Genomic DNA, 23,104 nt, shown 5'->3' with positions numbered 1-23,104 from the left:
AAATTCAGTTTTCCATAACGTTCGATAACCGCTAAAATAAGTTATGTGAGTGATATGACAATCGACACAAACAATATTGTAAGTGAAATACAACGTCTATAAAAGAATAACAAAATTTGCACAACAGATTCAGTCGTTTATTTAACAATTTATTGATACTCATGACAATAAAAATAATGTACAAACGTTCAAAGAAAGTTAATAATAAACGTTGAGTCATTTACTACTTAAATTAGGGCGTGCTCCAGCAAATTTAACCAAGAAAATCCCGGGATTTATAGACTTGTCGCGAGTGCATCGCCTTGTTCACCATCGGGAAAAATAAAAATAAAACTTGATGCTGTTCGAAAATTTTTCACAATTTATGAAGCCTTTTTCTCTTTTAGAAACTAATTATTTAGAAGTGTTTTTCAACAATGAAAATAAAAATAAAGAGTTCAAAAATTCCTAACAGCGTATTCTATATACTATGTACGATGAACAAAATTGCGTAAACAAATGCACTGATAGCCATAAATATCTACTCATGGATATTACGTCTACTTTGCGTCGAAGTAAAAATTAGTCTAATTACTGCAGCTGCGTTTATACCTTCATATGAATTCCCGCAGCAAAGTTAAAGCCCCTCCACTTCCAGTGAAATTCGTATACATAAATGCGCCATTGGTCTTCCATCAGGTTGAATAGCGGACTTTGCGGTGGCCCTTCCTCTATGTTTCAGCCAGGGCGGGGCTTCGCGGTCGCCTCCTCTTCTCCCGTTTACCTATGATTTTGCTCCTTTTCCGCGCATGCGTTACATAGGTGCTACACTCAGACCAGATATACTTCTGTAGGAAGATAGCCAATGATTAGACAGTGTGTTTTCAAGATAAATAAGTAAGTTTTATTTGGTTCCCTTTCGCTTCTCAAAGATTAAAATAAAATTTGTCGATTATCAACATATATAACGCAACCCAGTATTTATTTTTTTTACTTAATATCTAACAATAGAGCGAGATCTTGACTTCAACATCAGTTTGTCGCTGTCAAAGTGAAGCATTTCAAGAGATAAATTTGATCGTAAATAGCACATTTTTTGTTTTGTTCTGAAAATTTCAGTTTTGCCAACGAAAAAAGTACTTTCCATGATACTCTCTTTAACAGACAGATAGTCATAGACTTCCTACGGCGCTTGTACATATTAAGGTACAAATTTTTTCTGAATAAAAAAAATTTACAGGTATTCACGATCTTACAACGTATAATGATCGAAGCACAACATACATCACTTTTAATCATAATTTATGTCATTATATTATAGCTCAATATGTCGTATTATTGATAATAAATGATTAACTAACATTTTTCTTTTTATCTGATAACAAAACTAAAAACATCGTTATGTGAAATTCGTCTTTTACATGTACTTTTTCAAATAACAAATTCTTAACATATTACTTTCTATAAAATTATTTACAAACACACGCCCATTGACGCTGGGTTTCGTTTGTTTACTCGAAGGCTAAAATGATACTAATAATTTTATTAACAGAATAAAAGCATTGGAATGAATTTTTTAAAATTTCATTAAAAGTTGTAGCAACGTAATTAAGAATATCATAAAAATATATCGTCATGAGCGCGTAAAATACTGTCCAACAACCACTTAATAGTGCTTTTAAAAAGACAAAGAATTATTAATTTAATCTAATTAATAAAAGAAGTCAAATTGTTTTTTCTTTACAAACGTAAGAGATACGCAAAATGAATGACAAATTCAATGTGTCAATTTAAATGAAGTGTTGGTTAACAAAACACTATAAAATCTGAACTTAAAAGTACGTATCAAAAAAAGCATGAATGATTTTATATTTTTAAAATGAAATATCTTTGCAAAGTTAACTTAAAATAATATTTTCTTTCCATTGCTTATTCCATATATAAAGAAAGTCTGAAAATTGTACTTTTTATACACCATAGAATTAAAATATCTTGAGAATAAATTTAAAATTCTCAGAAAACCATCATAAAAATAGAACTCCTAAAATAATTATATAAGTTTCTTGTACTATCGAACGCCGAAAAAAGCGTCGATTAAAATACTATAAAAATTGCAATAGTAAATGTACGATTTTGAAGATTCCTTTCCCAAATCGCAAATAATGAAAACGAATAAAATTTTGAGAATGAAGAATAAAATCAAAGAGAAAAGGCATTTCTATTTATATATCGATCGAACGGCATGGCTAAGGAAAATTTGTCAATTGATCATTTTCACATGTAACACTTAGAGCGTGTCTGAAAGTCGGGCGAGTAACCAATGGATGAAACACTTGACGGTGTCGTCGAGCCGTAAACGTTGGAAGCGACACCGACTGTGCTTACGCTACTTGGCGAGACTGACGTGTTGCCTGGCTCTTCTTTCATCACTGAAAAATTAATTATCGAAATTACATAATTATTTTTTTGGAGGTGATAGATAATGTTGAAGTAAAACAAAAATATTAAAATTATTATAAATTCTTAAAAGATTAAAGGACTCTTGGTATTATAAACTTTTGTAAAGTTTATTATGAAACAGAAGAAAAAACAAGATGCAAAACTCACTTTCAGGCCAGTAGCAACGCGATACAGCATCGCTGACAGACATGGCAGCAGCAGCAGCGCTAACGTCATGTCTTCTAGTGCAAGCAGCAGTAAATCCACCGGCGAAACTGTTGCTACTCATACTTGTGGCGGTGGCAGCGCTAGTACCGCCTGTAACATCGAGGTAATTGCCTGGAAAGGCTTTTGCCGAAAATTCGACGCAGGTCTCGGAACGACTTGGAAGTTGGACTGGAGAACAGGAATTTTAGAACTCACCTAATGACGAACTGATTTGACTGTAACCATTCATCGTTGGAATCTGCATCGATTGCATCGGCAACTGTTGCTGCAGCTGAAATGGAAACTCGACTTTTTTTTTGCTTGACCATTTTCAAGTCAGTTCTGTTAGAGACTACATGAATTAAATTTTAACGGTACCATTTTTACCATGTTACAAGCGGTAATATATTTTACAAATTCATCAATTTATTACGTTCTATTTGGTGAGAATAAGACTCATACAGACAAAATACTTTTTTTAAATTTTTTTTCAAAATTTTTAAAGTAGTTTTTACGCTCAACACTGAATATTTTATAAAATATAAAATAAACAAAAAGTACGATTTACATCGTTCTTAACATGTTGAACTTAAGTGTCGAGTGTTTTCAGTACTGTTAATAAAAATATCTAAGACTCAAACTAACAAAAAGGAATATATACATATAAGAGATTGCATAAAACTTACTTGGCAGTGACCGTAAGTCGAAAGAGGCTGTTGCTGCAAAGTCCACGCACTGAAAAGAAACAAGTAATATCATAAAAGTAGTTGAATTCGCTAACAAAAGCTGGAAAAAAGGCGATGCGCATATATTAACCTCGTGTCATAACGAGGATAAGTAGCAGCTGAGTATGCAGGTGGGGAATGCGCAAAGATATTCCTTGTGGCACCCAAATGATGCATGTGAGTCGACTGGAAAGGATCGCCGTACAAACGATTGTTCGTGTAAGGAGTGTTACGGTAATTGCGCTTCATACGCTTGCGTCGTCGCCAATTGCCGTGCTCGAACATGTCGCCGGCATCGGGATCTGCGAATTAAGAATCGGACAATGACATTTGTCAATGTAACGCGACGATCTACAAACGTCAGGAAAACTCACGTATAGTCCAATGATTGCCCTTCCTGTCGGCACCGCCGTCGCGCGGCACCTTGACAAAGCACTCATTGAGACTTAGATTGTGCCTGATGGAATTTTGCCACCCCTTCTTGTTCTTCTTGTAGTAGGAGAAATTGGTTTCGATGAATGTGTATATCTCGCTGAGAGTGCACCTCTCGTGCTCGCTGCTCTTGATGGCCATGGTGATGAGGGCCACGTAACTGTACGGTGGCTTGGCATCGCTCGACTCGCTTGTTCCATCGGCCGATTGCGTGGTGCTGTTGGTCTCGCTATTCGCCTTGGTCTTGGTCGAAGCGCTGCTGCTCGGGTCGTTAGACGACGATGGTCTGACGGTCCCGCGCGACGAGCGCGGCTTGATGTGTTTTTGCGTTGGCGTACTTGTGTTGGCGTTGCTGCCGTCGTCGTCGTTTTCCTCGTCCTCTTGGTCGCTCAAGGAAATTTCGGCTTTGCGCTTCGTCGCCCCCGACAGCTGTTAATAGCGACCGTCGTGAAATCACGAGTAAACGCTTGCGCCAAGTTGTACCTACCGAGCGAGTGTGAAGTGGATGCGCGGAGCTGAGCAAGGGTACATTGCTGCTCGACGGCAATGACACGGCAGAATCGGGACTGTGGTGTAGCGTAGTGTGATGATGATGATGGTCGAGCAAGCTCGACGAGACGACGACCGAGGAATCGTGCGACAAGCTGCCAACGTTCAGGTCCTTTGGACTGCTCATGCAGCCACTCGCCAATTGATCCGTCACGAAATTGCTCACTGCCAATCAGAAAATTGAAAAGCCTTTTATTTGTCTTGTTCGAGGCTCCGATCGATACAGGCGACGCGGCGAAACGATCAACAAGCGCAGCGTACAACAATGGAACAATGCGCGCCGTGAAAAACGAATCGCCGCGGCGGCGCTCCGACTTTTCCGCGTAATCGACGTGATTGCACGTATAAGCTGTCGATTTTATATTTGCACGCGTTCGCGGAGCGGACATAGGTGGCAGCCGCCGTTGCTCCGCGTTCCTGTGCGCGTCGCGCGCCGACGAGGGGAGGATGACTATTTACGATCTGGTCACGTTCCCGATCGATTTTCGGCGATGGCGAGCGCGAAAACGCATCGAATCTTCGGGCTCGTTTCCCCCTCCGCCCCGACGGATTCCCGGGGAGTCCAGCGGGGGGCGATTGAATTTCCACGCGAAGAGCACGCGCCGGCATCGAGCTCCGATAAAGCGCATTGGAAGAGCAAATCGCGCGCTCGCGCTCGTCTTCTTTGAGATTGCCGCCTATCGCGGCCGAGCCTGCCGTCGTCGCGGAGCGACATTTCCGTCTGATCCAGCTCGCTCGCTCGCGCTCCTGTGTTTTTTTCCTTCGCTCTCTCTCGGCAAAGTATCGCAGCCATTGGCGACGCGCGCGCGCGAGAGGTTTGAAAAAAAGCTGTCCGTGCCACGCGGCGCGCGTGCTCGCGCGTAAAAGCACGCGTTTTTACTCGGAAATAAAAGTAACGCCCGCGGGGCGTGTAACGCGAGCTTTCTCTGTCGTGTATGCGCGGTAATTCGACGCCGATACGTACTGCCCTCGAGGCGGGAGGGGAGTGCAGCGATCGTGCGTATTACGCGCTCTTGTGCACACGTGACACTCACTCACTCACTCACTCACTCACTCACTCACTCTCTCTCTCTCTCTCTCTCTCTCTTGGCAAAGTTGCTGCCCTGCTTTCTTCTCGAACGCTGCATGCCTCGCTACCTTCTGTCTCGCTTCGGACATATTTTCGTCATCGCAGTGCTCTGTTGAAACGGTATAAGTTTTCGTTTATCAGCGGCGACGATAACGTTGTACAAATTGATCTTCTCGTATTTCAAGAGCGTATCTTTTCTCTTTGGCAGATTCCGTTTACCGCTTATCTTCAATTTTATAGTGTCATTGTCCTTCGGGCTCCCTCGCGCGTGCACGCGCCGTTGTACGCGAGTCGCGAGCTAGTCCTTCGAGCGCGGCCGGGAAAAGTATCTTCGTTGGAGGGAGCGAAATTCGTGAAATGTCGTGGGCGTGCGTGCGTCGAAGGAGCAATACTGTTACACCGGTGTGGAAGAAAAATTATATCCGAAATTACCCGATGCAACGAAGACGCGCGCCTCGCCGCGCACACGGCAGGCACGCGATGAGTTTTGCGTAGAACGCGATAACCCTGCCTTCGTTTCCGCGCTTCGTCGACAACAAAGCGACGAAAACAGCACACGCGCGGACTCGATCGATCCTACGAAAATTGGCAGAGAGAAGCCTCGGTGCGTCGCAGCGCTCGCGAGTCTAATATATTTTTTATCTCATCGAATTACCAACTACAAACAACACAGCTGTAATAGTAAACTGTTTTCTCTTTAGCATCCAGGTGATAATAATAATACCACTGCGGACAGAACGAGGCACACTTCGCTCGAAAAGAAAATATAGATTCATTCATGAAAGTAGCAGTTGCAATTGGAAGCTCGCAGCATTATCGAGCGCGAGTGTTCGATTTCTTCAATCGAAGTTTACAAGTGCGACGGCTAGCTGAGGCCCGGGTGTGTTATGAAAATATCGCGCGTATAGTGCAGCACAATTGCTTTACAAATTAGACGCTCGTACATTGTCATAATAGACCGGCGGATGTTTGCGGCCGCGGCAATGCGATGATGCGGAAGACAGTATATGCCTTCCTATCGTGCAGCCCTTAATTTGCGGAGCGTATTTGCTCTGTCGTTGCATTTCACGGTGAAATCGCTCGCTCACTCGCGCTGCTGTTCGACGGACAATGACGGCGCGTTCGAGTGCACTTTTCCTCGATAATCGACTTCGACGGGAACGTCGTTGGCGCGCCGAATAGTGATTCTCATGATCATACGCCAACGCCGTTTCTCCCTCGGCGTCGAAAAGAATAAAGGAAAGGTCAGCAGCCGGGAAGCGCGCTGGGTCGTACGTGTGAGCGTGGGCGACCGAGGAAAAAGCGTATCCGTCGCATTCCAGAAAAGCTGCAGCACGAACGCGGGATCAACTCTCTCTCTCTCTCTCGCTCTCTCTCTCGCTCTCGCTTATTTTTCAGCGCGGCCTGATAAGCGAAATACGACGCCCGCCGACGTGACATCATCATCAGTCGCAGCCCCAAGACGCGCGCGCGCCAAGTCTCTCTTTCGGCAAAACGAGCCGACGAGTCGTCAGTCCATGACGAATCGATACGTCGGGCGCGCCTTCGAAAACGCGTCTGCGTCGCTGCTGGCCTGCGATGATACGCGAGCAGCGAGAGCTGCGCGGGCCTTGCGTAATAGCCCCCCCCCCTCCCCGCCCCTGGCAGGAGCGTTGCGAAAATCCGTCGTCCTTCGATTCCGCTGACCAGCAAGGTTGTCCGCGATCCGTTGGGAAATCTCTCCCGCCTGTGTGCACGCGCGCGCGCGCGCGCAATTGCCGTGTCGCAACGCGCGCATTGAAAACGCTCGCGCGATCCACTTCTCGCCGGGCCGAGCTTTTCCGTCCGGAACGCGTCGACCTTGGAAGACCAATTGACTTTTCGGCTGTTCGCGCGCGTTTACCGCCGTCGAACGCGCGGATCTCCGGGTTTGGAAAGCCGACTCCGCGGCTCCTAAACAGAGATGACTCACGATCTTGCCGTGAAAACCGAAGCGACATCAAGAGAAACGAGTCCATCCTTCTCGCTGTCTATATATACAGACGTCACGTGGCTCAAAGTGTCGCGTCTCTCGATCTCCAATTGCAGCGGCAGTCAGGTGTGCCGAGAGCGCGTATATTATAGTTTTCGATCGTAAGCACGTTCGACAACGATCCGCGTGCCGTGCAATTAATGAAATTATCGAGGGCACGTGCACACGGACAACTCTGCTCTCTGCGCTTTGGAGATTCGGAGCAATTTCTCGTATCTTCAGCGCGCGACGCGTGTTTCCAAGTACATAGACGCCGAACGATGACACATTTACGCGCGTCCCGCTCGATTCGATAAGAATGACATTTTTCTTCTTTTTACGTGCAACATTCAAGGGAATAATAGTTGCTACGCCGAGCAGTCGGCGCATCGTCGCGGGAGGACAGAGAGCCGCTAAAAGTGGAATAATTAGCTGGGCGTTGCTCAACCGGGCCCCAACGAGGCGTACGGCACCGACGGTGATTTTCCGCTCTGGCGCGTGCGCTCAGCTGCGAGGGATCGTGTTCGAAGGAGGCAGAGCTTGCCGCTTCCACGAAATTACGCTCGAATTTGCCAAACGTGCGCGATCGCGATACGCGCGCCGTTCATCTCCGCCGAAATTGAATGGAGGCACGGCAATAGAAACGAAGCGATTTGTTAAAATGGCGCGAAAGGGGGGGGGGGGGGGCTTCGCGCACAATTAGCGCCCTCGGGGCGCACACGCGCGCGCAGAGGACGGCCGGCGGCCGATACGGTCGGTGAGTAAGAGGCCTCTCTCGGAACTCGCCGGTGATTTACTGCCTCGCTATACGGTAATACGACGCCCGCACGCCCGGGAGAATGTGAGCCAAGTCGCCTCGGCCCTGCATGTATTAATGCTGAACTTTTTTTATGCTCCTCGAAGGCGCAGCTGAATTTCGTTCGGCCACGCGCTCGTGTTTTCTGTCGTTCCTGCCAGAAAGAGAAAACAAAACAAAACAAAAGGCGTGGCGATCACGCCGAGGGAAGATTCACGGCCACCCGCGCGTAAAGCGAATAAACTGCTGCCGATCATCCCCGCGTGTGTACTACAATGAGTTTTGCGCTTTCGTTTGATTCATTCTGTTGTTAGCCGCTTCTCACCGACGTCTTGCTCGATTTTCCCTCTCGCTGATAATAACGTATCTCGAGGCTGTTTCTCTCTCTCTCTCTCTCTCATCTTCGTTCGCACGCGATTCTCGTCGGACGTTTTATCAATCGGATTTTTTCAATTCGACGTAGCGCATTCCGCAATTACAAGATTTTTATTTTATTTTGCTCGTACGGAGAGCAATAATAGGTTTGCACTTATTTCTATCAAAAGCACACGATATCCGCTTGACAAGAACTTGGGTGTTATAGTCGTACGATTTTTGCAAGTTCGTTGACCATGTAGGATTTCCTGCGACGCATTCGATAAATTTTTTCTGTTTTATTTCTCGTCGATGCTCGATATCTTTTTTTCTTCTTTTGTTAATTCGTTGTGCGTCGCTGTCAAAGATTACAAGTCACGCAACTGAACACGAGACTCTTGATCGTTTCATTAATTGCGTAATTCTTTTGATAATATTAGAAGTACAGCAGATGCGAAGATATATCAGTTATATAGTATTTTTAATATCAATATGGTTACTTTTTTCCGTCGTCATCTTATCGAAAAATTACGATGCTGGGTATATCTGAATAATTTTCGACATTTTTCAGTATCAATATCTCGCAAATACCAGAATGATCGATCAAAAATTCTCTTATAAGTATTTGATTCTAAACCTAAATTGAATTGTAAAACTCGATCAATACAATTGACATTCAACTAACAATTCCGTTATCAAACATCATTAATAATTCTTAAAATAGCAGCGACACTGGGAAACGACCAGAAAAGCTTTTTTCATTTTTTGTTACTCAGTCACTATAGAGTATATTCTTTTATTACACGCACTTGGCAAATGTCAAGACAATACTTAATTGAAAGAGAAGATCCATGCCGCTTATATACTTTACGCTACGGCATCTCGTTGCCTCTCTTGTTTACTACGAGTCTATTAATAAAAGATGCGCGCTACGTCAAAATGCTCTCTCGCAAAAGATTACAAGGGAAAGTCCGATTTCAAATAAATAAACGAGATAGCACGCGTACAACCCTTTCCGATTTTCATTGCACATTTTTTTCTCGATTTACAATTTTATGCGTCAATACGGGTCGAAGTACGTAAAAAAAGTTATTTTTATGAACCAAATAGATCTATTGAACTTTCAATGAAGTGTACAAAAGGAAATTGCCGCAGATAAATAGTCGTTTAAAAATACATTCTTGACATTTCAGCTTGAACAAAGCACAATTTCGAAAACGAAGCAATAATTGTGTACGTCGATTCGATTGTGCGTGCATTTTCGTTTTTATCAATCAAACAAACGAGCGTACCTAACAATAACTAAGAAATACAAATAACCCAAACCGAATCTCGCTATAAATGCAGTATGTATATTCATAGTTCATATTAATCCGCTGAAAATACAGTGCGTCTGGACGTCCTATTTCTACGGGCGAAAGCATGTCGCCGTAATCCGGTCGCGCGGCGCTCCGGAGAATCATAATTTAGCCTAGCAAATCTCATATCAACCGCGCGCGGATGAAATCGATGAAGCGTGTAAAACGTCATTTCGCATGTTGGCCGCCCAGACGAAAAACGACGAGGGCCCTCTCTTCTCCAAGTTCATTCCGAAATAAACCTAAGGAGCGTCAGAGAGAGAGAGAGAGAGAGAGAGAGAGAGAGAGAGAGAGAGAGAGAGAGAGAGAGAGAGAGAGAGAGAGAGAGAGAGAGAGAACGAAGCAATATAATTATAATCGTCGTCGCCTATCCGGCCTCTCTTACCCGACAGTCAGAACGAAAAAAGAAAGTTTGACCGAGAGAGAAGAAAGCTCGAGAGCGACGATAAATCAAGAGGCGATTCCAGGATTAGCGACAATCGTAACTCACCCGCGCACTAAACACCCTAATATAAGCCCCCCCCCTCCCGTCCCGCTCTTATGTATGAGTTAAGTGCGCGTAACTTTTTGTCGACGTTCTTTTTTTCTCTCTTTTTGGTACTTGTTGCTTACGCGTGGATCAAGATGTGCACTTAAGCTTCGCGTCGTCGTAGATATTTTGAATGTGGATGTGCGAGATCTCGTGGGATTTTTAGGTGTATTTTTAGAATGTACTCCGGCAAAAGTAACCACAGAAAAGATAAAGGATCTTTCGCTTTTTCGAATAACCAGTTTTTATTTGCATAAATCACGTGCCATTTTGAAAATACTGTCGACCAAAGCGAAATCCTAAATCAAGCAGTGAAGGAAAAAGAGCGTTTTGACGGTAGAGATTAAAAAGTCAACTATCGCATCTCTGGCTTTAAAAGCGCAACTCGAAACTGTATAAACTCATCGTCTTTTTCCCCCTCTGCGCAGATAAAGCGCGAAGACATCTGTCGCGCGACACAAATCCCTCCTCCCTCCTATGAAAAGGTGTATGATGACCACCACTTTACCGCGAAACATACTTGCACAAAATTGTTAACGCGTCAAATGATTTATCACTCGGCATGATAGCAGCACTATAAATATATGCGCGTATTATGTATACAATGTCATTGAATATCGTGTAAAAAGTTTCTTTTCCTTTGATAGCAACGTCGGCGAAGTTCGTTTTTTGGAGAAACGAACGAACCGATCGTAACTCAAAATTTATTCGTATTCCGCCTTTTCTCTTTTTATTAACGCGCACATCTTCGCCGTTTTATGGAAAGCAGAATGCACGTATAAATAAATGGAAGATTAATCGTCATTTCGAAGCAAAACAAACTAAATGAAAAACTCTTACTCGGAGATTATTTTCCCAGGCGTGAGCACGCTTGGATGATTGAGCTCGGTCAGGTGTCGACTTGGCACGTCGATAAATTATCGGAAAAGTGCTCTCCGAAAATTTACGAGTCTTCCAGCTTAATTCAATTTCCCGTCCCTTGAGCATGTACCGGGAAGGGGAAAAGAATTTGTTTTTTCAAATAGTCGTAGGGTCGCGCAGAGCCTGCGAGAGACTGTTTTGACGCAACGACGTCCTCTAAATCGCTCTATTTGGAAAATCATCGAAAGCTCACGAGCACTCGAACGCGGCTTTTTATGATTCCAGATGGTATTTCATCAACTCGACTTGGATTTATGGCCTATCGTTGCTCGATTCTTTGTCGCGAACTGAACTTGTGATATCCTCGACGACGCCCAAAATCACTCATAAAGAAAGTCACTAATAAGTGAAAATGAGCTTAACGCGCGTACAGCTATGCGTAAACGTCGGCTGGTAAAGGCGCGCGCATTTGTAATCGTTGAGCAGTGAAACGGCGCGACGCAGAGCAATGCAAAAAGGGAAAAAGAAGAGGCGAAAAGGAAAATAGTTGAACTTGCACGCGCGATTATACGAGATCAGCGTTCCGTATAAGTTGTAGCGAGGAAGGTTTTGCGATTAAACCGCGCGTGTGGAGAAAGGCGAGACTCGTTGCGTGTCGTGAGTCGGCATTTCAGATAAAAGATCCGTACCTGAGAAATTACAACAATTTTCTGATAACGCCGACTAATGAGCTTGCGAAAGTTAATATTTCAAAGGGACATCTAAATTTCTAAATGAAAGAGGTAGTAAATATTAACGGTTTACGTTGTGTCTGTTTTGCATGCTTTTATGAGGTTTGTTGTGGTTGCTGTGTCAATGTTTAAAATTCGTAATAAAACAGATGATAAAGTCTCGTGAGTCTCGTTTCGACGGCATCACACGATTCCCCACCAAGCGCGTATCAACTACTACTAATTGTTTGCTACGCGTGTATAATATTTACTAATAAGATGATAAAAGTTTTTAAAATAAAAGCTTTGCCAATTATTCAACCAACAATAAATATTTATTATTCTCCTATCGGATTTATTTTATACCGATTGCGCGGCAAATTCTTTTTTTTTTTAGACGATTATTATATAAATACCGTTGTAATGTGAATAAAAATAAAAGTGCGAAGGATTTATTTTGACGTTTCACGATGTAATTTATAACGATTCGCGGGCAATTTAGTTTGAAATAAATCCGAGGCTAGAAAGTTTCAGCCAATCTAAAAATTCTTTCCGCGGGTGACTTTCAATGTTCAACCGCAAATTCTTGTACGCAGGAATGGAATGCTTCATTTTACGTCACTTAAAAAATGAATAAAAATGATCGTAGAGAAAGCACTGTCGTCGCCGAGCCCCAATGAAACTCGCTCGAAAAAGTAACGATAAAACAATGTGCGACGATTAAATTAATTGCCTGGTACACACGGCATGTTTCCTCGTAAAGGCACGCAACAGAAGATCCATCGCGGGCAATCGGTGAGTAAAGAGCATGCGGGGGGAACGAGCGCGAGGACACAGGCGTCGCTCGGTATATCACACGACTCGAGCGTGCGTGTGTATGCACGCCTCGCTCATTTGTTTGTAACGCCTTTAAACTCCACGTCGTCGGCGTCGTCGCTCTTCCGTATTATTAGAAACGCGCGCGCATGGCGACGAAGATTATCCTCTCTATTCGTTGCGAAAGCCCTTCTTTCTTTCCGTTTGATTGACGACGGAGCATTTTTGAGCGCCGCTGAACTTTGAACAAGCTATTTTAAACAATTTTTTTTTTTTCACGCGAGAGACGGAGGCAAAATTATAGAGGTCGTGGAAAACAGTCGTAAATTTGGCATTTTTAGTAAAAGAGAGTTTGGAAATCAAATGCTTGCTGTTGAAAATATCGAAATTTATAAATGGGCGGGTACGCTCTTAAAATCAGATATTTTCACATTAGAGAAATAAAGATACAGGTTCGTCTACCTCTTGTTTCGTGAAAAATAAAAAAAAAAAAAAAAAAAAAATTATTGATGTTTGATCGTTCTTTTCGCCCTCGTATTTGCCCGACGAGCGTGTTTGTTGATCTGTGATGCGGCTGTTGAAAACTCACGCGTGGGATTATTCGTTCTCGAAAAAAAAAAAAAAAAAAAAAAAAAAAAATCGCTTTCATAATAGACGAAACGCGTTCTAATGGCATGTATAATTTTCCTTGTCAAACAATCGGCATTGCAAACCAAATAAATTTCGACGAACCTTGATGCATCGATGGAAGGGTCGAAGTAGTGGGTAACTGATAGCTCGTCGGCTCTTGCTTGATCTTCAAGCCGTGCACCGTCTCCTGGAGTCCTGTACTACCAAGTCCGCCATTACCCTGTTGAAGTTCCTGTGCGACAAAGAAAAAAGAAACAAAACGTCATTTTCATCTTCGACTGGGCAATTAGAACGAATGTATACGCGAGGAGCATCGAGTTTTGACTTGTGCGCGCTGAAAGCAAATAAAGGGAAATGCTCATGAAAAGCCTAACATAATAGCGCTGAGGACCTTTAGAGAGAGAGAGAGAGAAAGAGAGAGAGAAAGAGAGCGAAAGAGAAAGAGAGAGAAAGATTGTTTGAAGTCTCGTCGCAGGAAGCTTATAAACACAGGTCGACTGTTGTGACATCCGTATTATGCCCAGCTAAACTTACGATCTTGCTAGATCGTTAATTTGCGATCTTTCTCTCTCATTCTCTCATCCTATTTTGGCAAAGCTTTATCTATATTTTAGTTGAAGAGATATGTTTTCAGTTTTACTGTAAAATAACTAGCTGACTTTTGTTTGTCAATGGTAGGTGAATCCATTCGAGTTTCAACGAAATCTTCAAATAACAGCCACGAAAGTATAGACACAAGATAGATATCGCGTTCCAAAGTTTGCCGATTGATTTATAAACCAAGAATCCTAAAGGTAAAATTTGTTCATCATAATAACGTTCGTCTTCAACCGAACGAATCAACAGAATATAATGACTACGGTAATCGACATCTTACAGAGCAATCAAATTTAATTGGGAGCTAGGTACATTGTGTATAACTTATACGTCGTTGTAGTTTTGCATTCTCAACAAATTTCAGCGACAAAGCCAGCGCGACAGTGTCGTCGTCGCCTGATCCCATTCTCCCTCGAACAAAATAAAAAATAAATAGTTCGTGACAGCTAAGCACACATCGCACATATAAACTGGAAAGAGAGATTTAGAGATGAGTTTAGCAGGCGTGTGCATCAGTCGTTTTTAGAGACGTTGAGAAATGCGCGGCGCGGAGGCTCGGTCGTCATCGTCGTATCTCGCCGCGTGCGCCCGTTTTGAAAGTGATGAGCTCGCTGAGAAATCGGCCCGTGCGATTAGTGACTTCGCGCGAGGCGCGTGTATATAGCGCAGGCGGCTAGCTCTCGACGACAATATTGATGATAGTGTATTTTCAGAAAAGAGGCTTCCTCTGCCTCTATATTATGCCTCCCGGTGTTACTTTGTTAACGAGCGGTTCAATTACAAACTCCGTCTTTTATTTTGCGCGGGGAAAGAGGAAGATAAGTGGCGATCCGTAGAGAGAATGAATTGTGTGCGAGCGCGAATGTGCGACGATCAAAGCTTGCAGAGGCATCGAAAGAAAAAAAATTCATGCGTTGTGTCAAGATGCAAGTTTGATTTGCTTCTTTTAATGTTAGACGTCATTGGATTTTGAAATTGGCAGGGCCCTTTTTTTGTATACAGATACTGTCTTCTCAATTTATTTGATTCAACACAATGCTTTTCTTTATAGAACACGAACATTTGGAGCTCGACCTTTTGTAGGAAATAACAAACGAGTATCTACAACGGTCGAATAAGCTTGCAAAATCAAATAGATCGCACAATTTAAATAAACGAACAATTAAAAAAGTTTTTATAGGTCGGTTGAAATACCCCCAGAGCTCGAAAGCTCGAAACCCGAAAACCTTGAGCCGGTTCCGAGCTGAATTGAGCCTTTACAAAAGCCTAACTAATAATAAGATATTGTTTTGTTAAACCAACGAAATATTATTAGATATTTTACAATTTTACAGCGTATTGAATTAAAAATTAATTGGCATGAACTATTCTATAAGATAAAAGCATGCAATTTTTAATAATAACGAATATCGTAAATATATAATTCTTTAAAATATTCAATTATTTAAATAAAATATCTTGTACCAATTCATTTTCAATTCATTTTTCTGTAAAATGTTTATATGTTCAATGGTATTTTATTTTCTAATAAAATGACTTTATCTTTTGCGTTGAATAAAAAATGCATCACTTTGAATAAAACAAATAAAACAATTCACCTCGAATCAAATTGTGCAGGATCAGTATCTCAAATATAAAATTATTAAATTATTCAATTTTTAAAATAAATCTTCATCCATGTAGATGATGTAGTAATGATAGTATTTATTTTCCTCTATCTATATTTGTGATACAACTAGGTGTCATTTTATGTAAAACATGATGACTTTCGATTTTTTCATGTAAAAATTGAATAATTTCTAGGAGAAAAAAGTCGTTTCAAAATAAATGTAATTCATGATTAAAGATAGAATCGAGTTGCTGATTCAGTTCTATACTCAGAAATCAAAAGCTGCAATGCGAGCCTGACATTGATTTCCTATCGACCTATATGAGTGTTGTTATACGTAACGAGAGTTAAGAAAAAAGTAAGCGAGTTGGCGTTCATTAACACGTGACCTTGGGCTAACGATAACCCACTTATCAGTTTTCATTAAAGAAAAAAAAAAGCACAACCCTACGGACTTGCATTATCAGATAAATGACAACTGACTGATGCTCGAATGCTTCTCTGCGAATGGAAACTCTCAACTTAATTTCATGTTTATCGCTGAAAAACACTTCTACTTCTTTTTACTTCTCTATCGTATGAGGCTATATTTTATCTAGGATTGCGCGGCTAATTCGTCGTATATTTTCAAGCGTAATAATCGATAATTCGAGTCGAGGTTCGAGTTCGGAGCGTTCGGTAAGCCATTGTAACAATTTTTGTTTATCATTCAAATTTACTTTATGAATTCCATTCGACTGGTAGTTTGGTTTACTACAAGTTTGAAAAAAGGATTATAGTTACCTGAAAAGATACATACGCGTTACAAGACACTTTTAATTAATAGCAAAGTAATGCTTGATTATGGCAAAGAAACTTTAAACAATATTGTATAATCTTCAACTGACGACCAAGAAAAAAATAGTGTTTCACGAATTGGTTTGACATTCTTAATGCTGCGCGCACGTAAAAGCAAAATATAGCTAACGATGCCGTTGTTGTTCCTTAATTTATCATCGTCAAGTTTTCGACCTATTTATATAATGATGGTTCTTCGATTATCAGTTGACAAAACCAGATCTTTTGTCGAGCCTCTTATATTAGTTTCAACACATACAAGTAACACGAGATTATAACGCTTTACGGAAGATTCAGCCGTATAATACAATATTAATTGGAATTTAGGCATACGCATGATTTAGATTTTTTTCACATTAAATAATAACTACATTCGCTTGAAAAATTAAGTTATACGCAGTCTTTGAATTGCTTGCAATTAATTTCTATTTTTAAAAATTAACATTTATTATTAAAACATTTTGTTACAATCTCTTTGTAAATACTATAAATTGTTATGTCCTACCTTTGAAAACTTTACATTTTTAAGTCTTTTAATAAATGAAGATTATTTGTTTAACAGACAAATAGCATCCAACAATGACAGCTTTCGAGATTACATTAATACCTTAGCTTTTTTCTACTCAACACCAAAATAATAGAACCACCATAATATCAGCAATTCATTTTTTCTCCTCGTCTGAGACATGAGCAAATATAAAAATATATAATTCGACGACGTAGTATTATAAGTTCACCAATTGCGAAATTCTCGGGGAGGGCGCGACCTCGGCAAATCGGCAGTGCGACTGCCGCCTTCTTCATATATATCTTCGCTGATTTCTCGGTTTTTCGCGCGCACGCGCGAGCAGAACTTATCTCCCATTTAAACGAAAAAAAATAGTCGATAAAGATGTGCGGCAAGCACTTGTCAATGACGCAATTAACGCTCGATAGTCCGAGAGAATAGAATTTGTCTTTCTAGAGCTCAACGAACAAAAAATGCACGCTTGTTATCGATACTTATTAGTATGCATTTCGATGTTGCAATATTACAGATGCAGACACTTCACTAGTCTTACTGATAATTAATTGAATGCCGTCATTACGCTTCAACAAACACTAAAGAGTAAATAATAAATAACGTCAGTGCGTCGACATCAACGATGAAATTTGTGCAATTGTTTAAACGTCCGAACACGCAAATTGTTGATAAACATAGCACGATACAACAATTATCTCAATCAAAAATTAATTCAATGTTTACCAATATTTCGACTTTATCTTATCTCTGCCGGCATTATAAATTATACAAACAATTAAATCGGAAGAACACACATTCATAAGTTAATCGCCACTGCAAACCAAATCATTAGCCGGCAGTCGGAACGCATTTGAGAGAAAAATGTTTGAAAGACCACGTGTATCGAAAAAATAATCGATTAAGAAAGGACGACTCACATAATGGTGATAAAGATCGGAGTGCATGTTGAGCGGCGACGAGAAGGAGGAGCTAACTCCAGCTGACACAGGGATAACGTGCGAAACCATTCTGCTGTTCCTGTCAGTAGCAGCAGCTGCAGCGACTGCCGGATAATTGTTCATAAAGGCCGCCACGGCATTGGCGCGTTGCTGATGCTGCTGCTGCTGCTGCTGCTCGTACTGCTGCTCTTGCTGCTGATGGTGCTGGCCCGCAATCAGCTCCTCCAGTAGCGAGGCCGACGTGCCCTCCACTTTTACCCGTACTTTTGTCTACGTGCCGGGTTGACAAGACTGTTTGTCCTAATCACTGCACTGCAGCACTTTCTCGTGGTAATTTTCGCTGCGCGAAACTAAAACTGGCTGCTGGGGCGATGATGGCAGATTTACGATGTCGACATCGTTTTCGCCTGTTCTGTGTCTGTAATTGCAAAGAGATTACTCGTTAAAAATATTTTTGCGAACAGTGGAAGCACGGAACGACGGAGACCTTTCTGAAATCGAGTAACAGCACCGCAACAGCGAGCGTGTTGAAAACAAACAAAGAAGAAGGCTCCTTCGTCGTACAAGGAGCGAATGAGTTGTACGACAAACCGCCCATATAGTCACGGTTAAAGTAACAGTCGCGACTACAAGACTCTTCGGGGAAAAAAATAAAAATAGACAATGCGACGGACATGGAAAATTTTTAAATAGCCATTAATTCTTTCACAATCCATATACTTTTTCCATTTGATTGCGAACGCCGAGTCGCGACGAAATCACACGGCTGTGTTTATTTTGAGAAGGTGATGGGAAAAAAATCAAAGAATAGTAACGCGAGACACGAGTGGAAATGAGAAAAAAAACGACTAGCGACGCCTTGTGACAAGTTCCCGACAGCTGCGCCGCTGCTGCGATCGGCCACTTACACTTTTTCAGGATTTAGCCATCGCCGTCGCATTCCTAGTGGCAGCAGCGCTTTTTTATTTGTTATGTGTAGAAGAATCGTTTCGCACGTCGATTAATACTGCAAACTCGAATTAAATGCCTGTCGAGCACGAAACATTTGTACCATGTGTGAAACATGGCTCGTGCCGTTGAAAAAAAATCCTGAAATTAAAAATGGGCTTCGCGAGGATTTCAACGTTTACAACCAGTATCTGTAATATTTTCAATGTTTATCTAAACGAAGGAGTTCTAACTGAACTGCTTGTGCTTCTTAAAAATTTAAGAGTGAACGAACTATAATCGCTTGTTAAAACGATTCGGAAACAAAACACACAATTATTTACTCTCAAAATTAACTCTCAAGAAAAAATCCAGGCACAACGATCAAAGAACTAAACCCCCCGTTCGTCAAGAGTGCATTTTTCAATAACTTAACTCGGGATTTTATTACCTCAGCAGCGACTCCGCCAGAGAGTAATAAAGAAGTGTCGCGCTCGTAAAAATCAGCTAATTCAAGCTGGGGCTGCTAAAGAGTCCCCCAAAAAAGAAAAGACTCCAGCAAAGTGGCGTGAAATGTGCGATGCATTCGCGCTCGATTTATACACTAATATGCCGTGAGGGAGAGAGACCCACGTGCCTTCGTTTCAGTCTTTTTTTGTGTGCAGCCACAAAGCGCCACATTCTTGCTTCATATTTTAATTTATTTGAGGATTCTGAATCGTTGGGCGTAGAGAAAAAAAATTACGGGGTATATGTGAATGTTTGGGCGTATTAACGTATACGAGTGCGTCATTTGTTTTAAAGGGAAAACAAATAAAAGTAAACATTAGGAGATGGAACAAAAAAGTATCCAAATTACTAAATTATAGGTACTAAATTTAAATTATTGACGTAAAATTGAAAATTCTGTAACTGTAACAAAACTTTTTAAGCTGAATATTACTTCTATTTATTAATGTTATTAAAGCTCGAATCAAACTTTCGTATAATGCCGAATGTGATACTTGCACCCCAGAAGAAAGTTCAAAAACCCCCTTATGTTAGCATGTCCTTGCTTTCGAAGACACTTTTAAATTTAAATGGCCGCATCTTTTCAAAACAGCCGGCGCTAACATACGCACTTTTATATGTCGTATTAAGGCGAGCATCGGACTCTTCAAAAACGTGTACCCCACGGGACTCATCAGGACATCCGGCGGAACGTTTGAGTAAGAAAATCGTAAATTTGTCCGGACGCCGGCAATTAATTCATCCTCCTTTCTTTTTTTCTCATACTATCTTTTTGTCGCTAAGGAGGCTTGGTGTAAAAACTAGCTAGTTTGATGTTGAATTATTGCGGGGCAATTATAGGGCTTTTAGCCAAACTACATTTTTTCGTCTTCTTTGTTCAAGATTCATCGGATGCAACATTTAAATATGTGCCAATTTTTCATATAACTAATTCTTTAATTTATCACAATAATTCTTAGAAAATAATTTAAATTTTCATAACACATCAAGTATTCACTAAGAATATCAAGTATAGTGTACGGTTTTTAAATGATAAAGAAAGAAAGTATATTGAAAGTATATTGAAACTAGTAAAATTGAATTTAAGAAAAAATGAAACTAGTAAAATTGAATTTAAGAAAAAATAGTATTTACTAGAGTTCAGCTTGCAAATAAAAAACGAATCAGCGTACAGTAAAATCATTGTTACAAATAAAACGTAAAAGTGGCACGTGAATTCAACGACAATTACAAACGATGTGAATCCACCGATCAAATCAAAAGCAGAATAAGACACATCTGTCAAACACCATGAACGAAGCAGATACACACAAACAAATAAGACGCGCGCGGACAGTTTATCTCGGCAAGCGATAAAACGGTTCGCTTGGCATTTGACGTATGTATCTTCGGAAGGGATCCCCTTGGAGTTAAGTGCTCATCATTAAGAACAGATATTTATCATCGATTATTATGCATCGCGATGCATTTTGTTCGGCGAATCACCGAACAAGTTTATAAATTTGAGCGACGGCTGCGCGAGTTTTTTCTCTTCCGTGTCGTTATGGTATGCGACGGATGATGATTCACTTGCTGTGCGCGACAAGTGGGGCAACAACGCTCGGACACATTTTTGGGATAGCCTATTTTTCGATTTTTTTTTGCTGAGATGAGAATTTTTTGGGTGACGTATCTGTTAATGGAATAATCAGTGTCAAGGGTAACATAAACGTTTTGAAGTACATTTGAATATGAAAAGATTTTTGTTGAAAAGTTACGTTTATTGAATTAAGTTTATTTTTATTATTATAACGAACCCAACTTTTTTATGAGCATCGCTTTATATCAGCATGACGAACGTCACAAATCGACTTCAAATAATATATAATACGCCGGAAATCAAAGAAGGCAAAAAGTTACTTTATCGAGTATCTCGATTAGCGCTGAGCGGAAAAAGTGAAAATATTGATCTAGCAAAACATTAGGCTTTCCTGCAACTAGTCATTGAGAAAGTAATACTGATTTTCTATTTCACAAATGTTTTAAACACACCTTTGTTAAACAAAATATCAAATTTCGAACACAAAAGTACGCAAACAAAAAAATTCTAGCGTCCTACAGACTCAACGCCTTGTCACGTAACCTCTCCTCTGCACAACAAAGAAAAACATCAAAACCCATAGTGAAAAAAACTCACCTCGAAGTCTAATATACTTGCAGTTCACACTGTGCCACATATATTCTTTACATCACACTTTTTATCTTCTTCACCTATGTAACAGCATCGATTATTAACAATCAAAAAATTGTTTCGCACAAAAACCACATTATAAAAAATGGTTATAAGAGTAATGATCGTTTCCCGGAATTTTGAAAAAACTTCACGCGATTCTTCGAAACAGTCGACGAGATTGTTGTCTGTTTGCAGCGACGGTGGTACGTTGGCGCGCGAGTTGCTGGCTACGAGCAGAGTGTGCCGACTGGCGTTCTCTTTCGTCACCTCTCTCTCTCTCTCTCTCTTTCTCTCTCACACGCCCGCCACACACATACACACTGCACACACGCTTTGTCCTTCTCCTCCACAACGACGACGCAAAGCTAAAGGGGGCGGAGCAACTATGAAACGCCTTCGATCGAGATTATATGTAGCTGCGTGTATTCGTGGATTCGGATTATCTGAGATTATTTTTTTTATACGTGAATATTTTTTTGGATATTCGGTACTATAAGAACAAGATGATATTTGTCAGGTAATTTTGAATTTGAATCTTTGTAGGTTATTTTTTAATTTGATTGTTTTATTTTATTATTTTATGTGATGTTAAAAAAAACAAATTTTATGAAAGTAACAAACGCATTTCATATCATCGATTGCCTAAATAACACATCAATATACTTTAAATGATCTACATTATTAACACAGTGACTTGAAAACCTACTACCAGTCTTTTTTGTGCAACACACCTATATGTCGAATGAATGAAAAAGATCGCTTGCATTGCATTCTGGAGTCCAGCGGCATTGAGTAATCATCGTCGGCGCGTTATGACATGCCGCCGCGCGGACGAGGTCTCTTTCTCTGCAAAGATGCGCAATTCATCAGAAATCGAGGTCGCCAAAGGGAAATACATGCGCCACGCTTGTGTGTTTTTTGCTTTTTCTCTCGCTCGAAAAGTCCTTGTGACATACACGTGAGGATATGTAGAGGGTACAAGAACTCCGCTTTCGGAAGCAGTAGCGCAGTGGACGATTTATTTTGACAACAATATGCGAGTGCGCGGGCGAGAGAGAAAGAAAGAGCGGTCGATAATGCGCGAGTATTTTCGGCTCTTTTTCGTCGCTTTTGGTAAACAACTATGCATAAGACTGAAAATTTCACGTTGTTTTCGTATAAATTCAAGATAGACTACTGATTGAATGCACTCTACATTTTAATTGAAAAATTTTCGAACGTCTTTTTTCATATTATAGCACTTCACGTTATGTATAAAATAACGTGTTTGTTTGCATAATTAATTTGCGACAAAGTATCAAACCCAGTATAAGCGAAGGAGTCAGAAGAGCGAGAACGAAACAACGTTGCTCGTCGCCATGACTATGATGGGCGTAATCGGGTCCCTCTTTCTCTCTACTGGCTATAGCGGATTGGTGCGCCAGGATTATCGTACAGGGATTCGCTCGAATCAACGACTGCACTCTCTATTCCTATCTCTCTCATCCTTTCAACCAGATCTCCGTGC

General features: G+C 41.1%; 1 protein-coding gene across 3 annotated transcripts; it reads right to left on the bottom strand.

The window, feature by feature from the left end:
• Positions 1-487: 487 nt before the first annotated feature.
• LOC131674090 (forkhead box protein unc-130-like) lies at positions 488-21,825 on the bottom strand. 3 transcript variants are annotated; one of them, XM_058952595.1, is made up of 10 exons: positions 21,562-21,825; positions 17,928-18,366; positions 13,547-13,676; positions 4,270-4,496; positions 3,725-4,211; positions 3,442-3,652; positions 3,312-3,360; positions 2,842-2,917; positions 2,587-2,766; positions 488-2,408 (listed from the first exon to the last, which is right to left on the bottom strand). In XM_058952595.1, the coding sequence occupies exons 2-10, from the start codon at positions 18,069-18,071 to the stop codon at positions 2,254-2,256; spliced, it is 1,659 nt and encodes a 552-aa protein (XP_058808578.1). In that variant the 5' UTR covers positions 18,072-18,366; positions 21,562-21,825; the 3' UTR covers positions 488-2,253. The 3 variants fall into 3 exon arrangements, with proteins under 3 accessions (XP_058808578.1, XP_058808579.1, XP_058808580.1); XM_058952596.1 differs by having other exon boundaries at positions 2,587-2,757; XM_058952597.1 differs by having other exon boundaries at positions 2,587-2,736.
• Positions 21,826-23,104: the final 1,279 nt, after the last annotated feature.

Source organism: Phymastichus coffea, unplaced genomic scaffold (genome assembly GCF_024137745.1).
Source record: "Phymastichus coffea isolate CEN01 unplaced genomic scaffold, Cenicafe_Pcof_1.1 PCOF00211, whole genome shotgun sequence".
Lineage (NCBI taxonomy): Eukaryota > Metazoa > Arthropoda > Insecta > Hymenoptera > Eulophidae > Phymastichus > Phymastichus coffea.
Note: the sequence above shows the minus strand (reverse complement) of the source record. Positions and strands in the feature narration are given on the sequence as shown.

Coding starts and splice junctions, on each gene's coding strand:
- LOC131674090 (XM_058952595.1), bottom strand. CDS start 18,071: ATGAACAATTATCCGGCAGTCGCTGCAGCTGCTGCTACTGACAGGAAC. Junction 13,677..17,927: donor CCGATCTTTATCACCATTAT/GTGAGTCGTCCT, acceptor TTTGTCGCACAG/GAACTTCAACAGGGTAATGG. Junction 2,409..2,586: donor GCGTTGCTACTGGCCTGAAA/GTGAGTTTTGCA, acceptor TTAATTTTTCAG/TGATGAAAGAAGAGCCAGGC.